Genomic DNA, 22,273 nt, shown 5'->3' with positions numbered 1-22,273 from the left:
ATAAGGAGCTTCACAGATCTGAAGGAACAGAGGCAGCTGCACTATGAGCCAGCTTGTCAGAAAGATAGATAGAAAGGAGATAAAGAGATTTTGGGAGTGGTGATCACAGGACAAAATCCCACCCATCTAAGTTTTTTATTTATGCTTACAAAGGCAGGGCAGATTCCTGAGTTCAAGGTCAGCCTGGGACCAAGGGAGTTTAGGTCCAGGCCCAGGAGTGGTAGGAATGGTAATTTCAGGGTGGTTTATCATCTGTGCTTAACAAAGACAGACATATCTCTGAATTCTTTGGCAGTATTGAAAAAAAAATTGTTTGCTGCAACCATCAACACTCTAAGAATCAAGGGGCTTGGGTCATGGGATGCTGATTCATCAGATAATCAAAAGTGAACCTGGGATAATAACTGAATTGATATGTAAATAAAAGACTGGGCTTTTGATCTGCTCTTGAGAAAGAACAATCTGAAAAGCTGTCTCCAGCAGAACATAGGTCATCAGTTTGTAACCCATGATTTGACTTCAAGTCATGTGTTTCACTGCTCCCAGACACCCATTCTCTCAGGAACCCCTCTCCAAGCCAAGACTGGTCCTTGGCAAGATGGAATCTAGACATGTATTCTACGCCTGAGTTAAACCTCCAACACTTGTTATATTTTAGACGTGATCTCTCAGTGTTGCTCAGATGGACCTCCAACTCATTATGAACACTGGCTTCAGATTCTTGATCACACCGCCTCTGTACTCAAGGCTCATGTATGACCGTGTTCACCTAACTTCTTTTTTTCTGTTCTGCTCTTGAGACAAGATGGAATACGGTAAGGGCTGTCTGTATTTCCTGCCAGTGACAATTGAAGTTAAAATGCAGAGATGAGACAATACAGTCTCCCCACTCTGAGTCTTGCAATGGCCTGGGTTTTGAATGTCTCTAAAAGAACCATGAGTTGAGAGCTTTGTTGCCACTGTGTGTTGCTACTGGACATAGTACAACCTTTGGGGGAGGGGCTTAAAGGTATAATGAAGTTGAGTCATTGCATGTGTGGTCTTGAAGGGGATATTCAAGAGCAGTGTCTTTGTCTCTGTCTTTCTGCTTCCTGACTCTCATAAGTGAATAGGCCTTGTCCATCATCCACTTCTACTCTGGTAAACTCTGCCATCACAAGTCCAAAGAACAGGGCCCAACAACCAGGATGGATACATCTGAAATTATGGGTAAATATAAACCTTTCCTCTCTTTTGTTTTTAAGACAGGGTCTTATTATGTAGCCCTGGCCAAGCCATAACTTGATATGTAAACCAAGCTTGCCTTGAACTCACAGAGACCCTCCTGCCGCTGCCGTCCCACCTTTCCTCTTTTTAAATGGACTCATCTCAGAATTTTATTTCTAATAAAGAAAAGCTAACACGAGTCTATACTAGTCACCAGTGTACAGGGGTTGACAGCCCAGCCTGTGGATACTGGGGTACTTCCCAAGCTTGTGTCTGGAAGAGACTCAAAGCAGAACCCTGAAGTTGTTTCTAAAAAGCTCGAGCCCTACGGTGGGATACAATTTCTGTTATAGTTTCAGTGAGAAACTAGTGACCGACCTTCACAATCAGTCCACATCTTCCTTCCCCAAGGAGCCTGAGCCTGGCAGGCAGATAGTTTAGTTAACAGTAGAGATGTGTGGCAGTATTCAGATCTGGCTTCCAGGCTCAGCATTCATTAAGTACTAGAACGTTCCTTAGTTATAGAATCTTTGTCTTCATTTTGACTGGGACCTTGTGGAGAAAACCACACTGCCCTCTGTGTGCATGCTCTCTGGGGAATATGGGGAGCTACTATGGGACCATGAGAAGCAACAGAGCTGGTACTCCTCAGACTAGACCAGAGCTTTGGGAGCCACCTCCCCAAAACTGTCACCTTCTAGATTCATGAGCCACCTCAGGCCAGATGTTGCCTACAAGAGGTCTTCTCGAATCGAAGACGTTTTAAGAATAATTTTTAAAGCGATATGATTGTGAACTTTCTTTGGAAAACAAACTGAAGCAGTTTGCAAAGAAGTGCATGTGCTAGGCTCCTTTTCCTGCACCTGGCCAGGGTTTAGTCCGCACCTGCACACACGCTCTGACCAGCTGTCCCGAGGAGAGTGTGAGTTGGCTTCTGGTTCAAACCGATGCTGCACAGCTGCTCTCCGCCAGTGTACGGGCTGAGGGGAAAGATGAAAAGGTAAGATGGGTGCTCCTGGGAGGAACATCTTGGCCGATTGTTAGTGTGCCCTGGAGAAGGCAGCTTTGTGGCCAGAAATTCACCAGCTCACCAGACCATCTCCCCCCAGGTTGGTCTAGTCAGGGGGACCACAGAAGTAACAATGGCCATAGGGTCTCTGTCCCAGAGGGCTCATTATAGTCACCCAGACTTCACATGAGCCTCCACTGGACCCCTTAGTTTGCATATGCAGCTGTTCCAGAATCCCATTTCCTCGATCATAAAAGAAGAATGATCTTCCAGTTTCCCAGGCTCGTGAAGGTCATCCACAAAAGCTAAAGCTGGACAGAGCTATGCTGGCTTGCCTGATGTTTAATTGTTTGCTCTTGTTTTCAGCTAAAAGTCTCTAGAAGGGTCAGGCAACCCCACATATGTTGTGTCCCTTGAGGACTCCATACTCACCCATCTGTCTGTACAGTTTTCAACAATGTGAGCTATCTGAGGTACCCAGCCTTGTTATTGTTTATATAACAACAGAAAACAGACTGGTGCATATAATATGCCAGTAAGTAAAGCTTCTTCTAGATAGTACACTGGCAATGAATCAAGTGACCCAGGGCCTCCTCAAAAACATACCAGAAAGAAGCAGAGTGCAGAAGGTAAAGGGGTCCCCAGGTTTGAGAGGCAGAGCTTGTCCTGGGAGAGGAGGCAGACTAAAGCAACTCTTCCTAAGCTTGGAGGAGCCTCATTCTGTATATACCCCCCGCCCCCTTGTATCTGGCCTTGCAGCAAAGGCAACCCAAATTGACTAAAACCCACCAGGGGTTAGCCCTGAACCAGTCAGAGATGAGCCAGCCCTTTGGGAGTTTAGGGGGCATCAGCCTTCCAAGACCAAAGTGCCCACAGAGAGATATTGGCAGTCGAATAGGCTCAGGAGAAGGAAAAATCCCAGTACCCAAGAAAGACCAGAGAGAGGCTTAGGAATGTAGTGTTTCTTGGTGCCCTTTTAAGAACAGCAAGGGCTTAGCTGGTCTGGGTTTTTATGGCTCATGTGATCTGGGCCACCCAGGGAACCATCTCTCAATTGTTCAAAATCCACTTACTGTTGGCCGCAGAAGGACAACTGGTATACCAGTCAGTTCTTATATGACAAGTCACACTCATAGACAGGAAGTAGAGAGTGAGTGCTAAGGGCTGAGTTAGGGTTAGGCTCAGGTGGGAGAGAGGGTGGACTAAACGTGGTCAGATGAGGAACCCCAGGAAGGGTGGTAAGGCCCAGCAACAATGTAAATGTACCCAATGTCACTGCCTTAGAAACAACAAAGTAGAAAGCATAAAATGGTTCTAATGATACATTTTATGCCTTGTGTATTTTACCTCAAGAGAGTTTTTTTTTTTTTTTTCTTAAAATGCCAACCTCTCAAAATCCATTTACTGAAAACTTTTACATTCTGGCTTCAGAGCTGAGGATACAACTGGTGCATTGCTATTCTTGGGAGGCTCTGAGCTTAGAGCAGACGGATAAGAACATGTGCTTGTCAGGACGGGCACACATGGGGAGGGGCTGTCCTAAATGGAGCCAGTGCAGCAGCGGAGGAGCCAGCCCTTTGCCAGGCAGTCAGGAAAAGGCTTCAGAGCGGAGGCCAGAGGAAAGTGGCCAGCATCTGTACTCAGAAGCTCTGCATAAACAACTTCTATGAAAGGCACTGGTGACAAGGGCCCCCTTAGGGTCAATGCCACAGGCTGCCTGTTGTTCCCGCTCTGACTCAAGCCTGCTTGCCTCAAATACCAAGAAATCAGCAAGACTGTCTCTTTCCCACATGATCCTACCTGGCCATTTCTGCCTACCCATGAATACCAGGAGGCATGGACCATGTCTGTGCTGCAAAATACCGAGTCCACAGCACCCACTGAGGACGGGCATGTCGTAGACGCTGAAGAAACTACTTTGGTTGGACAATTTACACCTAAGAGACCTGCTTCTGCCTAAATCACACACCTTAAAGTTTCCAACATTTCCCATATTTGTGTCACCAGGCAGTAACCACGCTTCCAGTATGTGAACCTTTTTAGAAGACACTCTATATCCAAACCTTAACAGAGGCCTTTAGAGGAATAAGATGGCAGAACCCCACTTCTGTCCTCTTGCTATCCTTTCTCCCCCACCCACCAGAAATGAATAGGCTTCTTTCACCACATACTTCTACCATGACATGCAACTGGTCCCAAATCAGTGGGGCCAGTTAACCATGGACTGAAAATGTGAGCCAGTATTGACCTTACCTCTTTTTAAGTGTATTACATGAAAGATTTTGTTATAGCAACAGAGAGCCAGCACTCTGGCCTTCTTCTTCTTCTGCATTTTTCTTTTTCTTGTTTTCTTTACATTTTAAATGTATATATAAATATATACATTATATATATATATATGTATATATATATATAGTGTGTGTGTGTGTGTGTGTGTGTACTCACACACATATGCTACAGTGTGTATAAAGGTCAGTAGGCAGCAGACAACTTTCAGGGGTTGTTCCTTCCTTCCACTATGTGGTTACTGGGAACATGACTTGGGTTGTTAGGCATGGCTGCAAGCACCTCTGCCTGCTGACTTTTCCCAGTCTTGCTTCTGCCTGAAATCACTGAAGTGCTAGAAAGTACTTTCAACCAATGGGTGATGGGGAAAAGATGGCTACAAACCCACTGACACTCACTCATTGAGATGAGGCCCATTTCTGTACCCTTTGAATCTGTATAAACCCAGGAATGATGGTAGAAGTGATGTGCTGGCTCTGGAATGCTCTGGAATGACCTCTGGCAAGCTCTTCCAGGTCCTCAGAGCTCAGAGCAGCAGTGCAGCCCCTTTCTGGAGTCACTGTGCGAAAAGGGCCTGAGGCTGCAAAGGCGGAAGAGGGCCCCAGTACACAGAATTCCAGCCACCTCCATACAGGGTGTGCCCTCCAATGACCATCATGCCCTCAATAGCACACAAAATGGAGATCCACCTCCTTTTCTAACCCATAACATTGTGAAGCAGAATAACAGGATGGCTGCCAGCCTGCACCACTGTTCTTGGAGTGCTTTGTCATGGAGACTCAGAATGAGGGTTGCTTCCTCGATATTGATTGACGTTTGTACTGCATAGGGAGGTGCAGTTCTTCGGCAGAATTGGGCAATAATTTCCTAAGCATTACTTTAAGGTGTCTGCGTATATGTGTGTATTTCAGTTCAAATGAATCATCCGTTCCCTCCTGCTGAAGCAGATGTATAACTCATCTCCCCCTAAAGCGGCTCCTGCCACCCCCTCCACAGTAAGCAGCATGGAAATCTGTGCTATTTATGTAATTGACTTGTAAGCATGATCCAAGTTCTAGGCTATTTTTAAATGTATGGATCATTGTTTTACAATGAAACATCTCATTAGGAGCTCCCTGCATTCATGTTCAAATTTGAATGACAAGCTATGGGTTTGGAGAGTAGCTGCAGGTCAGGGTGACAAGTATAATCTCCAGGACAGGCTGCTGTGTTCCTAGGCCTTGAGTTTCCTCTTCTGGAAAATGCGAAGAAACAATACAAACAACTTCGGTATTGTGTGAAGTCAGCTGGAGAACAGGTACCCAGAGCAATACCTGGTTTATGATAGCCCATGGCTTATCATAGCCCATGGCTTGTGATATATAGTTCAGCAGTGATTACTGGCATTTGCTAATTTTACCTTCTTCAGCATCCTGTCACCACCTAGTCCTCTCTCTACCAGAAGGTCTGAACAGAAGGATGTGGGAGTGACATCTGGCCCTATGGCAGTCAGCATAGTGGTCTACGGTACATCTCTGGATCACATTAATCGCAACCCAGTGAACATACCTGTTCTTAGGCATTAAACGCCACAGACTTTAAACCTTCAGGTACAGACAGGTCCAGTGCACCACACGCCTGGACGTCTGGGCTCTGAAGAGAGATGAAGCCTACCTGCCTCTCATCCTCTCCAGCCTGAGCTCCTTGCTACTTTGCATGTTCTCCATGGATGTGCCCAGTTGGCCTCCTGTGGCATTCTGAAACCTGGGTACACACAACTCATTTTCCGAGCAGGACAGTTTCTGAATCCAAGTGAGAGGGTTGGCCTGTGTCTGGTGTGCAGAATTCAAGCTGGCTGTTTGTTCGAACTTATCCTGACCTGAATTGGAGGAAAAAAGACAAACATACACACGGGGTTACACTGGCTTCGCTCATTGCTCTTGATACAGGAACACACTCCTGATCACGACTCTGTCTCTCTCCCAGTTCTTTTTCTGTACTGAGAGACTTCAAATACTGCCCCCCCTGCCAACTTGGGGAGTTCTTGTGCCCAGCCTCTAAAATACAAGCTCTTCTAATCAGTACTTGCTAATGAAAGATGCTTCAGAAGCCTAAGAAGAGAGACAAGATGGTCCCTGAGCTGGTAGACTGGGAGCCAGGAACCTGTTCTAACTGGTGCCACTCAAAGCTCCAACAGGGCCTAGACAAAATTATCTACCACTCCTCATTCTGCATTTACCCTCACAGATCTGCCCTTGCAAACAGTCCATAACAAAGCACTAGGCATCCCAAACCAGGCTCTTCCCTGTGCAATATAATTCTTAATATCTACACAGCTTAGTTTGCCCCCAGAAGAGTCTCCTGCCAGATCCTGTAAGCACACTTTAGAAGTGCTGACCCTCAGCTCCAATCCTTTCTTCCTTATGAGAAGTCTTAAGAAATGACTCCAGCAAGACACAGAAAATGAGGCTGTGGTCATGAGGAATACCACACTCCACTATTTGTATTACTCATAGAAAACAGATTTCACTACAAGATCTCTTAGGTTAACAAGGCCTTGCTCAAAGCTGCATCTTTTTGCTGCTAAGGATGTTCCAAAGACACTGGCATGCTGAGAAGGCAGTGTCTGTCAACTGCCACTGTCCACTGGGCAATTCACAATGTAACTGTGATGTCAGTAATGTAGCTGACAAACATCTGATTTTTGTCTAGACATTGAGGGCTCAAGCCCAGGTTAGTTACAGCATCCCAAACACCCAAGAGGCATCCTGAGCTAAGAGAAAAGTTACTGGGGTGAGACCCTGGGCAGCACAAGAGTAGTCCTGTAAGCATAGGCCCAGAGAAGGGCCAAGCACACCCCAAAGTCCAAGACCCACCCACAAAAAGGGCTAAAAAAAGACTTCGAGCCCACTTGGTCATGATGACAGATACTGCCTGATTTTATCCTGGAACTGTGCACTCGTAGGAGCTGGTGATTTTTATTTCTCCCCAGAGATCCAAATAGAACTATGAAATAAAGTGCCTGTTGAGACAATGCGCAGAGGGATGACTAACAGACATTTGGAAAATGTTCAACTTTTCACCCATGGAAGAAGCAAAACAAAACCACAGTGAGAGATGAACTTTACCTGTCAAATGAGCACAGAAAATGCAATGGCATCTACTCTTCAAGAATGAAGAACGAAATCAGAATGGCACAGGGATCCAGCATCTCACAATGACACTCAAGAGACACAGCAAGGCTTTAAAAAAGTCCCTGGCTGGGTGCCCAAAGTTATACTTCTGAGCTTAAGGAGTGACATGGAAGCCAGGAAAATATTTTTTCTAATGATGTTTATCACAGTCACATTTGCAATATCAAAAACATATATCCAAAGGAAATAATTAATTTTATTTCCATACAAATCATCCATCTACCCATCCATCCGTCTACCCACCCATCAAAGAAATAAGTATTAAAGGCAGACCCCATAGCATATGCCTATAATCTACCTGGAAGACTGAGGCTGGAAGATCCTGAGTTTAAGGCTACTCTGGCTACATGACAAGACTGTCCCTAAATTAATTTAGCTGATTAATGAATAATTAAAATAAGAAGCATGTATATACCACTTCTTATTTGTCACACCTCTATTCTATACCAGAGCTGTGAAGGCTATGAGATACCGTCCCTACCTTCAAGAAATTCCTCATCTATTATAGATGTATACACAACTGAACACAGCAGATGTCACAGATGAAAGGACAAGGGTCTGAAAATGGAGGCAGTGGTCCCCTCCACCTGAGATGGGATCAGCTGGGAACAGCCAATCAGAGAAGGCTTCAAGATGGAGGTTACCTTTAACTTACTCTAAAAGAAGAAGATTCTCTTGGTAGTCTGATCTCAGAAGGCGATGCGTCATGGAGGCCACTGTATTAGCTACTTTTTTTTTTTTGCTATAATTAAATACCTGACTGAAGCATCTTAAGATAGGAAAGTTTTATTTTGGCTTATAGTTCAAGGGAGAGTCCATCATGGTGGGGAAGGCATGGCAGCATGAGACTGCCAATCACATCGCTTCCACAAGCAAAAGGCAGAAAGCAATGACTACCAGTACTCAGCTTGCTTTCTCCTATTCTACCCAGAACTGCAGCCCACAGAAATGGGGCCACCTATAGTTAAAGTGGGCCTTTCCACCTCAGTTAACCTAGTCTAGATAAAATTGTTCATAGCTATGGCTTGTGGTTTGTCACCTAGGCATTTCATGGTTCTGTAAAGTTGATGGCCAATATTAACCATCATAGCCACTGAACACCAAGACACAGAATACTGGGACATGGTTTTCAGCAGATATCAGAACGGCATACAGGACAGCTGGGAAACAAAGAGAGGCATCAGAACAAGGAAGAAGTCAAGGCTGGGGCCAGACTGGGAAGAGTGCCCTCAGAACTTGGGGCTTGTCTCTGCTGACAGTGCGGGACTGTGAACAAGCTTCAGCAGGGAGAACATGACTGGATCAGACCTTTTGAAAGCCTACTCTGAAGGCTGAAAGACAAGTCAACAAGATCTAGCCAGACACCTATCTGAGAGCATGTGGTGACAGGTGGAATAGAACAGGAAGATGTTAGTCTAGATTCCCAGGTTCCTGTAGGGTGTGATCAATGGTCCTATTTGAACAAGACAAAGATTATGTCAAAGGGAAAGAGATGGAAGAGACTCACTGTGCAAATGAGTCTGGGGATGGGTAGAGGTTGTCAGCTCTCCCCTCCAGGCAGCATTGAAACTGATTCTGGCATCTGGGGAGATTTCTCAGTCTTGCAAGTACCAAGACCTGAATTTGAGCCTCAGAATTGATAGAGAAAAGTCAGGCACAGAGGCATATGCTTTAGATCCCAGTGCTGGAGCAGGTGTGGAGGAGACTGACCGATCTCTGGGACTCCTTGGCCCGACAATCTTATCCAATCAGCAGCCTCAGCTTGTCAGCTGGAGATCCTATCTCAAAAGGCATGGTGGACAGCTCCTGAGGACAGACACCTGAGCTTCTCCTCTGGCTTCTGTAAGTATGTACACACATGTATACACACACATGCATGCACAGGGGGTAGGTGTGGAAAATGGTATCTGCAGAGAGTTTCTTACAGAGATTCTTAAAAGGCAAAGGGGAATTGTGTAAGTGAGTCTTTTTAAGGTAAATAAAATGTTAGAACCCTAAAAATTTCTAAGATGACAGATTTTAAAGTTTGAAAAAACAGTGTATTAAGAGCAAGGTAGGCCTGAAGGACTAATTTCACAAGTGAGCTCAAAGTGTCTGTATAAACATTTTATGGTTGCTGAAGCCAGGCAATAAGAACAGTATTGGTAGTGTCTCAGCACACTACATAGTATCTCAGCAACAGCAGGTACATTCGGTACAATTAATTTGTATTTATCATCTCCAGATACCTGGAACTCTTCTGAAAGCAGCAGCCGTGTTTCAGGGACATAGTTACAGGTTTGTGCTGTTGTAGACCATGAGTTACTTTTATTCCCAGTGTTTGGTTTTGTTTCTGAAAACTCTGCTCTCCAATTCATTCAGGCCATGGACTGGCCCTTAAACCTCTGTGTATCAGTACACTGAGCCCTGGACAGTGAGCTAGAAACATGATATGCCCCACTGGTGCATAGCACAGACCTGAGAGGATCCGTGTGTCTTAACGAGGACACCAAGATCCAGAGAGGGGAGATGAGCTCCCAAAGCCACATAGCCAGAAAGTGGCATTCAGCTGAGTCTAAGAGACACTCTGGGCTTCTTCATTAGCCAGGGCCTTTCTGCCTTGCATTCAGATTGAAGTCACTTAGCTTCTTTTGCACACAGAGATTCTGGTTCAATAGGTGTGGGGTGGATCCTAAGATTCTGCATCCTTAGCCTTCCTGAGATTCCGCATCCTTAATAGCTCAGGAATTCTCAGTACATCACTGTAGCTATTTCCTTTTATAAACAGAAGAGATACACTTAGAAGTCAAGAACAAGCAGCATAATGTCAGCACTCAGAAGTCTCAGGCATTCAAGACTCTGCTAGGAAAATGGTGAAGGGCAGAAGTGGGGAAAGCAGAAGGGCTCTGGATTCTGAAAGTCCCAGCATCAAGCAGCTGATACACGGTTTCATTTGCACATCCTGGTTTGCCCCTCACAGTAGTGCCAGTTCTAGCCTCATAGGCTGACTTAACTAATGGAGTTTGAGAGAACAATGCGTATGTTGTGGTCATAAATGAAATTTTCATGTGTGTGTGTTGGAGAAAGGTAGGTGGGTGTTTTTCCTGCATGTATATCTGTCTACCACTTGCATGTTTGGTGCCCATGGAGTCCAGAAGAGGGCTTGGGATCCCCTGCAACTAGAGTTACAGACTGTTGTAAGGTGCCATGTGAAAACACTGAACATCAAATCCACATCCTTGATGGAGCAGCCATTGCTCTCAACCACTGAGTTATCTCTCCAGATCCAAAAAGGAAGTCAGTTTTAAAGACATTATCACTAGGAAAAGGAAGAAGAGAAGTAGCCAGTGACTCCATAGCACAAAGTCAATAAACACTAACTAGTGTCATGTGATTGGAAGGCCTCATCTTAGCCATTAATCTCTTTCTTAATTACATCAGTAATACAAGCTCATTGGTAAAGTTTAATACTGAGAAATATTAAGAAATAGCCATGCTCACGTGTGTAATTCCTTAAGGTAACAATATCTGGGTTTTAATCATTTCTGTATTTTTTCTAATTTTATAACATGAAAATATTAACCACATGAATATACATAAGCTATCCATTCAGATTTAAAAATAAATCACCAAAACCTAAATAAAATAAAAGTTAATCTCTAGGTTGTTCTTGCTACCATTTGGCTACTCAAGAGTACATACACATGGCTGGTGTCCCATCCCCTACTGAAGGGGGGAAATGTTCCCTTGCAACGCAGCACACAGGTCTCTGTTGCCCTTCCTCTCTCAGCAGTGTGTCATGGACAGCTCCACTTGCCCTCAACTCCTGTACTTATTACCTTAGGACAAATATCTGCAGTCAAATTTTGAGTTTAAAGGATATAAACCCCCTTTCTGCTTTTACAAATTTAGATAAATGGACAGAGAGAGTGAGGGAAAGGAGGGGGGAAGAAGAAAGAGAGAGGGAGAGAGGGGGAGAAAGAGAGAGAGAGATTGGTTTCCAGTTGCATTCTGAGGAGATCGTATCAGATTGTCCTAGTATCATTTGCAGTTCTGTGAAAGAGCAAACCTGCCCACTTGTGTGTTGCTAACATAGTATATACTCACCAGTTAAGAGATGGGGAGGCTGCTCGGAGCCCATTTGTGCATTAAACCAATGCTGGGAAGAGCAGAGGCCCAGCAAGTATTTACAGGTCTTGGCTGAATCGGTGACAAAGGTGTACTTTTTCCCAGTGGTGCTGCTGGTGATGGTGAGCTTTTTTCTCTGGAGGAAGCAAGCACAGACTTAGAACCCTAGCCATCTTTACCTATTCCTTAAAGTACATGTGTGTAAGCCGAAATAAAAGATCAGCTCCCCAACTCGATAGCAACACACTTCTGGAAATTCAGGGCAGGTAATTTTTTTCTTAGGCAATGGCTAAACCAAATCCTTCTACTTATTCTTCTTCATTTGTGAGCCAGATGTTCACCATATAATTGCTATCTTTAAGGAGTGTGCTGGACAGAAAGACCATGAAATCAGTCAGGGGACACTGGGTCCTCATAAGTACACTGTAAAATGGTGGGCAAGCATTCACATTGTTTTTATTGTACAAGCTCCAAGCTTCTTGCTCTGATGGGACAGGGAGTCAGCAGAAAACAGGCAGGCAGCTGCACTGTAATAAGCAAGCAGAGAAACTGAGCTGTATTCAGAACCAGCCACCATCAAGGCTGCAAGGAAACTGACAGTACTGACCCAGATCCTTGTTATGCCTCATTATAATACATTAGCATAGTGAGCACTCCCCCAGTGGAGAGATAGAACAAAAATATAGGAGTGTTTTGAGCAGCATGCAAAGTAGCACATGCGCACTGGAAGCCTCATCCCTTGTCTGGAATAAAACAGAAGCACTTCTCCAGGAAATGCAACCTGCATCTTTGTTCCTGACTCCTCTGCCTATGGGAAGTCTGCCCTTCTTTTCTGTAATAAATTTACACTTGTTTTTATGTCTGCCATACCAAAGACAAAGGCCCCACCAATGGGGCCCAGGTTACAATTATGCAAAGAAGTTTGTGAACATCTTGTCTTCGTAGCTGCAGAATGAGGAATCATTATGTTTACTCTAAACATGATCTAGAAATCCTAGAATTTAGGAACAGATCTAGAATCCTCAGAATGAACCGTGTGCTGGATGTAGCAGCATGAACTTTTAATCTCAGCACTCAGTAGAGGCAGGTGGATCTTCACTCCAACCAAGGCTGCATAATGAGACCCTGTCTCAATTAATTAATCAGTCGATCAAATAAACATAAAATCTAATAACTATTCTCAAATGAATTTGAAAAGGGAAAATACACACACGCGTGTGTGCGTGCACACACACGCAGTACATTGTAGCACAGACACACTACAATGAGCAAGTCTTTTCTTGTACAAACTGCACACTTGACCTATCCTACCTCAACCACACTAAAAGATATGTTAAACTGTACTTCTATTCTCTCTTGCTAAAGTATTGTAAAATGCTGTCATGTGGGGAAAACAATAAAGGAAAGAATATGCCATCCAAAGTCTGAAATGAGAAATCATGCAGGTTTTGCCAGGAAATTATTTAATAGAGCATTTTTTTCTGGCATTTACACTATTTTAAAAGTATATTCTCTGGTTTTGAAAATTTGTATCTTTGGGGGTTTCTTTTCTTATTCTAAACAACATTCCCTTTCATGAGATAGCTTCCATTTGCAACTTTGTATTCTTTTGCTTAAAGAGGACCATGTGTAGTCTTGTATAGTCTGTTCTGTTTTGTACTTTTATCTCTAAAGATTAGAGGTAATGCTGGAAAAACACTACCATTATCAACTCCATCAGGCTTCTTGTTCTAGAAGTGATGGTTTTTGATTGAATAATCAAGAATGCATTGATGTTAAGGTACCCAGGGATTGATTGTACTTTTTGAAAACAGAATCCATATTCCCTTGGCATGGTGAAAAGATGAAAGGGGTATGTCTGAAGCATCCTGGCTCCAGCTATTACTAAGAGAGCTGAGGCTTCCTGAACTGATCTATCAGTTCTTAGATTTCTCAGAGCTCACTACTTGGGGCTTGCAGAAGCAAGAAGAGTCATTTTCTCTGTAAGATGTTTAACTGGCCATGAGCATCTGGTGATATTATGTCACGTGACGACTTTACAGCATAATAGTCCATTCATGCCAAGAAGGAAATTGATCATCAGGGGATAGAAATCCTAATTAATCCTAATTAAATAGTTTCTTTGAGCTTATGAGCTTGATGACTTCCTGGATTTAATTTTAAAAAATTGTTTGGCCTGGTAATGAGAAATAAATACTTGTAAAATGAAACTTACGTGTGTGTATAAAAATAAACTTCAGGGGACTGTTTAACTTCATGGCCTCAAATTTTTCATGTTTCAAAATTACAACTTAGAGAATCTGCATTTAGACAAATCTCAGTGAAACCTTTGTCTAGTTAAATATGCAATAAAGTGAACAAGAAACAACATAATAGTCTTGAATTTGATTCAATAATTTGAATTCTTTAAATATCTTTCAGTTAAATTAAAAATAATTAATGTTTTAAAATTCATGAATATAAACATTGTTCATATTCAAGATTGGTGAAAAATATCAATATCCTGACAATACATGCATGGGTCAGTTTAATGACCTCAAATTATGCTAATTATTACATATTTTTATCTAAGCTTTATTTTCCTAAACACACATGATAATTTATTAGGAAATTGTATTGCACATCAGACACTGACAGTGTTAACTTCAAAAACCAAGATTAAAGAAAAAAATACAAAATAAACATTCTGAAACTGAAAAAAAAAATCAGTTTACCTAGAAAATGTTTCCATCATATAATAAAAAATAATGATCTAAATAGGAGAAAATTTTAAACAATAGGAGAAAGGTAAATAGAAGAAAGACTAAATGTGTCTGAGCCACAAGGCAAAGAATTTGGCCTTCAAATAAGTCATTAGTTCAAACGACCATAAATGCTGACCTGAATGACCTCTGGGACATACTGACCTGGATAATCTCTGTGACATACTGACCTGGATGACCCCTGTGACAAGCAGGGACACTCAGCTACCAGGGCCCAGTACCGAGTTGATAAAAACTAAATTCAGGAACTAAAGAGTGAAAGGGGGATTTAAAATGGCTTGACATGTACATTGAGTTGGATGTTCAGGGAGTTTTGTATATTTTAAAATTTCGGTGGCCATCGAATGCTGTCTGCCAGGCTACCTGCAGTCCACCTGAGACACACCAGGTGCCTGAGTACTGTATGCCAAGAAGACACAACTCCTCAGGGCAGATGCTTCAAAACCTTTCAGACTTCAGACAACCTCAACTTCATCTTTTCCTTCAGATCCCACTTGTCCCTGCTTTGAGCATAGATGGACTCCCCAGGATAGGGAGAGCGCATGAAAAAAGATGTAGCACTTGAGGCTACAGGTTATTTATAGAGGCTGAAAGCAAGCAGGCAAGGAGTAGCATGAGAGGGAAAAAAAAACATAAAGGCTTCCTGGGGATCACCCAGCCCCTATCCACTTATGTATTTGGTCCTCCCAAATACATGCATGCACCAGAAACACAGGTTAACTGATGACAGGCTGTATGTGCATAAATCAAGAGAAATTCATATAGCCACTATCACTTAAAATGGCCACAGATCAAGAGAACGGGAGGCATGGGTGGCTATCATCTGAGCTTCACTCACATGAGTTGAAATCATCCCAGTTTCTCTCCATGGAAACTGGGATGTTGCCATTCTGCGGTTGCCTTTCACTTCATAGACTATGATGCCTTTGGTGCAGACCCCCAAGGCCATTTCCCCTTCTGGCCTTTTCTTCTCCGGAGAAACACGGTGAACCAGGACTCCATATTCTGGGAGTTGCTGAACAACCTGGTGGGAAGGAAAGGCCCCATAAAGTCATCAGTTCAAAACCATGACCCTCGACCCCTTGTTTGAAAAAGGTCCATTTTTGCTAAGCAAAGGGAAGAGACATTCAGGTAGACAATTCTTTCTTACTCTGGAATATAACTACACCTTTGATACGATGACACTTTTCTTGTTTTCTTTTTTAACCTAAAGAATTCTTTATTTGTAGAATTTCTAAAAGAGCATTTAGGACACATCCCTATAAATATAGTATACTAGGATATAAAGATGGTGGACAAGTGTTTCTTAGGATACAGACTCTCATGGGACATCTCAAAGTCAGGGGTCCCCTTCCCCAGCTGTGTCAATCACATGTTCCCATTTTTTTCATATTCTAGTTGCAAAAGCTGGGGTCACAAAAAAAGAAGTCTTCAGGTCATCAGCAAGCTGAGCCAGGAGCAACCTGCAGGGGAGTGGGGGGCGGGGAATGTCTGTCACTCCAGCATGCCTTTCCACTCCACAAAGCCTCTGCAGGATCCCCACAGTCCCAGGTCTCACTTCAGTTTACCAAGCTAGGAGACTGAATTTTGCCAGAGGCCAAGGGTCAATCAGAGCTGGTGGCAGTATTGGGCCAACAGAATTCTCAAGAGTGTTTCAAGCATGAACACAACACAGATGTTTTATTGTCTGAACAGTAATCACATGGTCAGGAAGTTCTCATTAGAAGGTCGATTCACGTAGACCTGCAGGAAGGCTTCCTGCTGCAAACATCTGAGAGCCCCTGAGAAGGGCATCACTGGTGAGATCCGGTACCACATCTCTATCCCCAGCAGACTGCTGTGTCCTATCATACCCTCCTCATCCCCAAGCAGAGTCATTGAAAGAGACCAGTTAAAGATTTTGTTAATCTCCTGTTGATGAGGAATCACTGTAGACAAGTGACAGCTGGCAGGCGCCCTGGCTTTTTGTGAGATTACGATTAAATGTCTGGATGCTGAGCCTCCTGCTCTTAGCTTGAAGAGACACTGTCATCATTGCTGCCATCATAATCGCCATCATCACCGTCACCAGTAAAAACACTGAGCACTTGCACTGAAACATTCATGGCCAGGCTGGACATTGATTAAAGTATGATAAAGAGAGACTGCCCAAGACAGCATGGTGCAATCTGTTAAGGAATCTGATGAATTCGTTGCTTTAAAGCACTGAAATAGCCGTGGTGAGAATAAAGATGCATTTTTCTAAACTTGCCTTTTCCCCCTAAACCTTTTTAAATGTTTAGCAATCAACTTTTTATGTTTGTTTTTTAACTATTCTGAGGGTCATGATATTGAGTAGCAACCACACCTGCTGCTCAGCCAGATACTGTTTCCTTATCATTTCATAGCAATCCTGAGGCAAAGGCTGTCTCTTCAAAGGAGGAAATGGAGGCCTAGAAGGGCTAAGTGATCAGATCAGTTGAACTCAGTCAGTTAAACGTTGTTGTCTCTACAGGCCAAGTTTCTTCTAATTCTCCAACTGAAAGGAAACTGTCCCCCCTACAAAATAGAACATTTTAATGAGTACATATTTCTTCTGCTCTCATGAACTAAGGAAGTCACAAAAAAAGTAGCTGCTGGGGATGGGAAGATGGTTCAGACCTGAATTCTATCCCCAGCACCTATGTAAAAAGCCAGGTGTGGTGGTGTGTGTTTGTAATCCAGGCACTAGGAGGTAGGGCACTGGCCGGGTGATTGGCAAGTTCCAGGCCCAGGTGAGAGTTCCTGATTCAAATTAATGTAACATTATACACACAAAGAAAACAGCTGCTGACATTACAGAAATTCCATCGTGCGCTGTTTTTTACATATATAATTGCTTTCACATATCATATAACCAATAACCATAGTATCTGATAAGGCTTGATGCTCCAGGTCACTACTTCCCAGTTGACAAGTCCTGTTTGGCCACACAACCAAGTATATCAGGACCATGCTCAGGTGAGGAATAAAAGGGTTTGGCAGCAAAGATACTCTCCATTGAACAGCTAAAGGTTATTTGGACCTATCCATGGCGGTCCTACCCAGATTTTGTTGTCTGTTTTGAAGTTCATAGTTCAGCCTGGATCCATATCCACACAGATTCACCAGCTGTGGCTAAGGACACTCAGCCTCCTCTTTGTTTCCAGTATGTTCAGGTTACCCATGTGATGTCAACTCTGTTTCCTGTTCTCTTAGTGTAAATGCCACCTGAAATAACAAGCCCTGTCAGGACACATACAAAACAAGGTACAGGGCTGAGAGCAGTTTGTGGCAATATACTGGAGTGGATGCAGCCATAATTCTGTGATTCGATTTAAAACAATAGCTTCAATTTCTTTTTACTACATATATCAGAACAATTTCCTGTTAGTGGATTTGATGTTCCAGCTTTTGGTTTAGTAAGCTTAGAGAAAAATCAGAAATAAATTCTCCTATATCTGAGAGAAAAATCATTCAACTGATCTAAGTAATACACCTAAATTTCTTGTAAGGAGGAATTGGGATCTGAATAAAAGAGTCTGCTTGACTCTGAGAATTCACTCTCAAAAACTAAAATTCAGAACATCCCTAAAGACTGGGAATATATGTATATACATGTATATGTATATGTATGCATAATGTTTTCTAGGACATTTTCAATCTGTTAAAAGTATAACAATGTATCTATCTCCTGTCTTCCACAGTGCCTGCCATCATGACTGTCACCAGTCTTCCATGGTACCCTTCCTCAACCCTTCCACCATGGTTTCCTGTTCTCCCAGCAGCAGAGAGCAAAGTGAGTTTGGAACCAAGCCATCCTAACTGTCCCTTGTTGTCCTGAAAACTGTGGGTCACAAAGTGGATTACTCTTTCCTATGTCACAGTAATCTATATGCTTTGGCTCTATAATTCCATTTCTGAGAATGTATTTCAGGAAAACATGTCGTGTAACCAAGACAAATCCTTCACATAATTATGTTCCTAATTTGGCTCAGACTTGCAGGGATAGGTTGAGGGAGGGGGCCCACCTCCCAGGCAGTGAAGGCCAAAGGCATGCAGCACCTGGGGATACATCCATTAGAAAGCTGAGGAGAAAAACCACAGGAATTAACCAGTGTGATTCCACAAGCAACTGGAATTGTTTGCACATAAGACATCACAATCTCAATCCCTAGCTAAGCGGGGACAGTTCAGGCACTCGGCATGCCTGGAAAACTGTGGGCTAACCTTGAACAGGTTGTTCAGGGATTCACACCCTTACACAGCTGTGGATGTGCCAGACTGAAGGTGGTGTTTAGTAGTGCCCACGCTGGGCTGCTGCCAAGTCTGCTGCCAGTGGGAGGAAGTAATTGGCAGAGTACAGCATCCGTGAACCAAGCAGCAGGCAGCCACCTGGGAATGATTTCCTCTTTTTATGAAGAGAAGAGCCTAGAGGAGCTATAATTAAATATCTAGTGACTATCTGTGGCCCAGCAGCCATGTGTTAGGCTCTGTGGCTCTGGGGTGCTGCTGGTATTGACATCCAAGTTAGAGGGACAAGAAATACCTAGGAGTGGCACAAGATGCCTCCACAATATGTAACATCAGTGGTTGAACTGAGGACTGCCAACACTTCTGTGACCCCACACATGAGCTTCTGCCCTTAATAAATGAAAAAGAAATACAGCCAATGATAGACACAGAAAAATACTGATTTCAGTATTGCATATTGGAACTATTTTTAAGGCAAGAAAACTAGTGCTGAGGGAGAGTATGTGTTGACTCAAAGTACGTTTTCAATTCTTTTGCAATGCAAGGTTATATGAATACACGGAAGTACTTAAGTAATATATGCCCATTTTAAATGCATATGCATATACACATATATAAATGCATATAGAAGTGTGAATATATCAAGATGTAAGTGTGTTCACTCTCTGAGGTGTCGTGGCAGGGAAATGCTTTCTTCATATTTGGGAGAAGAATGACGAACTCACACCGAGATACGGATGCTTCACGTGGGTGCAAAGCTCATTCTCTTCAACACTCTGTATCAAGAACAGGCAGCCTGCAAATTAGTCACTGTGTCAGGCCATCAAAGGGAACAGTAGGAGCCAGAGTGTGTCCCAACATGAGTGAACAAACATTGCATGCAAATGATAGAAATTTGTCCAATGCTTTTTGTGAAGCTAGGAATTAAAAAAAAAAAAAAAAAAAAAAAAAAAAACCTTCAGCCTTAGGCTTGTAAGATGGTAGCTATTTTTGTAGTTACTTTTCATGGATCTATCTACAAATGGAGGGAGAATGAGACAGAACCCAGCACATGAAGCTGGGCTCGGCACAGGCTGCAAGCACATTGATCCCACAGTAGTGCCCTGCAGGGTGAAGTCCTTGATCTCAGCTCAGTTCTCTAGCTCTGTGACCACTCATCATCTGATGGCTTTGAGGTCTCCATGTGTCCCTTGCCAAGGGAATATTCTTGACAGAGAACATGTGTGAGGCTGAACTATGGAATTCAGAGAGTGTTTCTGGTGGGACTTAGATGCTGCCCTTGTCTTAGGTGTTGGGTTCATCTTCCTAGATGATTGGCCAAAAATAAACGGCAAAAACTTGTTTTTCCAGTGTTTATCTCAAACACTTCTCTTCTTAAAGGCAAAAACAAACAAACAAACAAATGCATGGAGAGAATATTTTGATCTAAGTTAGAAGGCTTAGATACAGAGAAATGTACACATCCCCACATTTCTTTTTGAAAGACTATTTTCCAAGTCTGAAGGTCCAGCCACATGAACCTTTTCAGAAGACCCTTCTCATTCACACACACCCTGCTCATGTACCTGCAAAGAAGCTACCCCTGCCTCATCCCACTGCTCACTGGCATTGGTCCTAGTCTCTCTGGGCATCTATTACTATGTGCCTACTTCTAGATACACAGTTGTCATCTTGAGAACTGGGACCCACCAATGATAGGAACACATGCCTTGTCTCCACTCCCCACAGCAACTGGTCAACAGTGATGGGAGACAGTGGAGTGAATAAAGTGTTCATGGTCTTGATATTCACCAGTGTGTGAGATTGAAGTGTTGTTGCTTTAAGGCAAGAAGAGAGGAGAACAGAAGGGTGCTGCACCCGATACAGCTGTGCTGACAGAGGCCCAGAAGGCTGCACACAAGGGATCTCCTTGCAGCTCCATCCAGTTCCTACCCCAGTTCTCTTCCTCAGCTGTTCTCTGTATAATCTGTGAGGTCTCCTTGCCCACAGGAAAGTGCCAAGGATGCCTCTCTAAGGTCAAAGTTAGGCCCCTTGACACCCAGCCTACAACAATCAATCCCATCCTTTTGAGGGGTCATTTCTAATGCCACCTATTACCAAAACCTCTCCATGTTGCCCAGGGTGATAAAAGACTCTTCCTTTTGTGGGTTGAACCATTGACTATAACTCCTTGAAAATTTGATCCCTTCTGGTTCCTAGAGATGGTTGCAGAGAGAATCACCGCCTACATTTCCTGGACACCAATATCTCTCTCAAGACCCAGAGGCCTCACCTCTAAGAACTCTAGCTCGGCGTCCTCTCCCCATGGTGCAGTACTGAGCCGGTGCATTTCAGAGACTTCTACTTGGACCCGGATTGCTGTCATCCTCTCAATAAGCCTTGCCGGGATGTAATCTTGGATTTGGAAGTATACTTTACCCTCCACCTGCTGGGAAGAACATGCAGAGAAAAGATTAGCCAGGAGGCCTTTCAGCCAGTTCTGAATGGCAGAGAAATGTGTGTGAAACCACAGTCCTAATAACCAGGGACAAGGACACCCTTTTGAGGTGCCTCTGGGACATAGTGTTGGGTTCTATATTAAAAGTGGGGTCAAACAACAAGAAAGTCTCGGCTATGACATAATCTCTATATAGAACCATGTCTGGGGAGACCTGGTCCCTCTTCCCCATTCCCACTCCAACTTCAACCTCTCCCAGATCTGAAGCTTAGGAAACTGAGGCTCCAGTTCCTCAGGAGAGACTAGATGATCCATGTTATTTAGTGCCTAGTAATGGGTTTCCTCAACCAGACTTGAGGACAAACAGAGTATAGTGCAGTTCATGGTACCATCTATAGTACCATCCTCAGGGCCTCTGCAGAAAAATGAGTAAAACAGGAGAGGGTAGTGAGGAGTTTACCCTACTTCCATATTTCTGACTCGATCTATCCTGACCTGGAGGTACCACTTGCCAGCCATTGTCCCCCAAGCTTTGATGCTAGTTATCCTGAAGAAGGAAGCTGGAAGATGGGTGAATCTGACCTCTATTCAAAAGGTGGCTTAGTCAGTCTGACAGGGTTCAGAAGGGCATACCACCATGTCCACTGCACCCCACATTCATGTTGTGGCACAGACCTATCTACATGTAGTTATAGACTGAGAATCCCAGAATTCTCCAGGTGACCCAGACTGAAATAAAGAAACTTTTCAGTGATCTAGTGTATTTTTTAAAAATCTCATTATGTTGGCCAAAATTCAGAACACTGACAACACCAAGTGCTGTTGGGAAAAGAAGCAACAGGAATCACGTTCATTTTGTGTGGGAGTGGAAAGTGGAAATCGGTGCAGCCACTTTGGAAGACAGTCGGTCAACTTCTCACAGTACTAAGCAGACTCCAGCTGAGGGCCTGGCAATCAATCCCAAAGACCTGAAGACCTACTTCCACAGAAAAACCTTCCACGGAGCCAAGAATGTAGCTCAGGAGAATAGTGCTCGCCTAGC

The 22,273-nt window shown here is 43.5% G+C and overlaps 1 protein-coding gene across 7 annotated transcripts in view; it reads right to left on the bottom strand.

Annotated features, from left to right (window-relative positions):
• The window catches only part of Frmpd2 (FERM and PDZ domain containing 2), a 109,115-nt gene that overhangs the window by 40,910 nt on the left and 45,932 nt on the right, over positions 1 to 22,273 (bottom strand). For all 7 annotated transcript variants that reach the window (XM_076931457.1, XM_076931456.1, XM_076931460.1 and 4 more), the window contains 5 exons: positions 21,067 to 21,222; positions 15,382 to 15,567; positions 11,761 to 11,917; positions 6,155 to 6,359; positions 2,092 to 2,186 (listed from right to left, as the gene is read on the bottom strand). In XM_076931457.1, coding sequence (XP_076787572.1) covers positions 2,092 to 2,186; positions 6,155 to 6,359; positions 11,761 to 11,917; positions 15,382 to 15,567; positions 21,067 to 21,222 — 799 coding nt within the window. The remainder of the gene's footprint in view (positions 1 to 2,091; positions 2,187 to 6,154; positions 6,360 to 11,760; positions 11,918 to 15,381; positions 15,568 to 21,066; positions 21,223 to 22,273) is intronic.

The sequence above is a fragment of the Arvicanthis niloticus genome, chromosome 3 (genome assembly GCF_011762505.2).
Source record: "Arvicanthis niloticus isolate mArvNil1 chromosome 3, mArvNil1.pat.X, whole genome shotgun sequence".
Classification (NCBI taxonomy): Eukaryota; Metazoa; Chordata; class Mammalia; order Rodentia; family Muridae; genus Arvicanthis; species Arvicanthis niloticus.
This window is presented reverse-complemented; position numbering and strand designations above follow the sequence as displayed.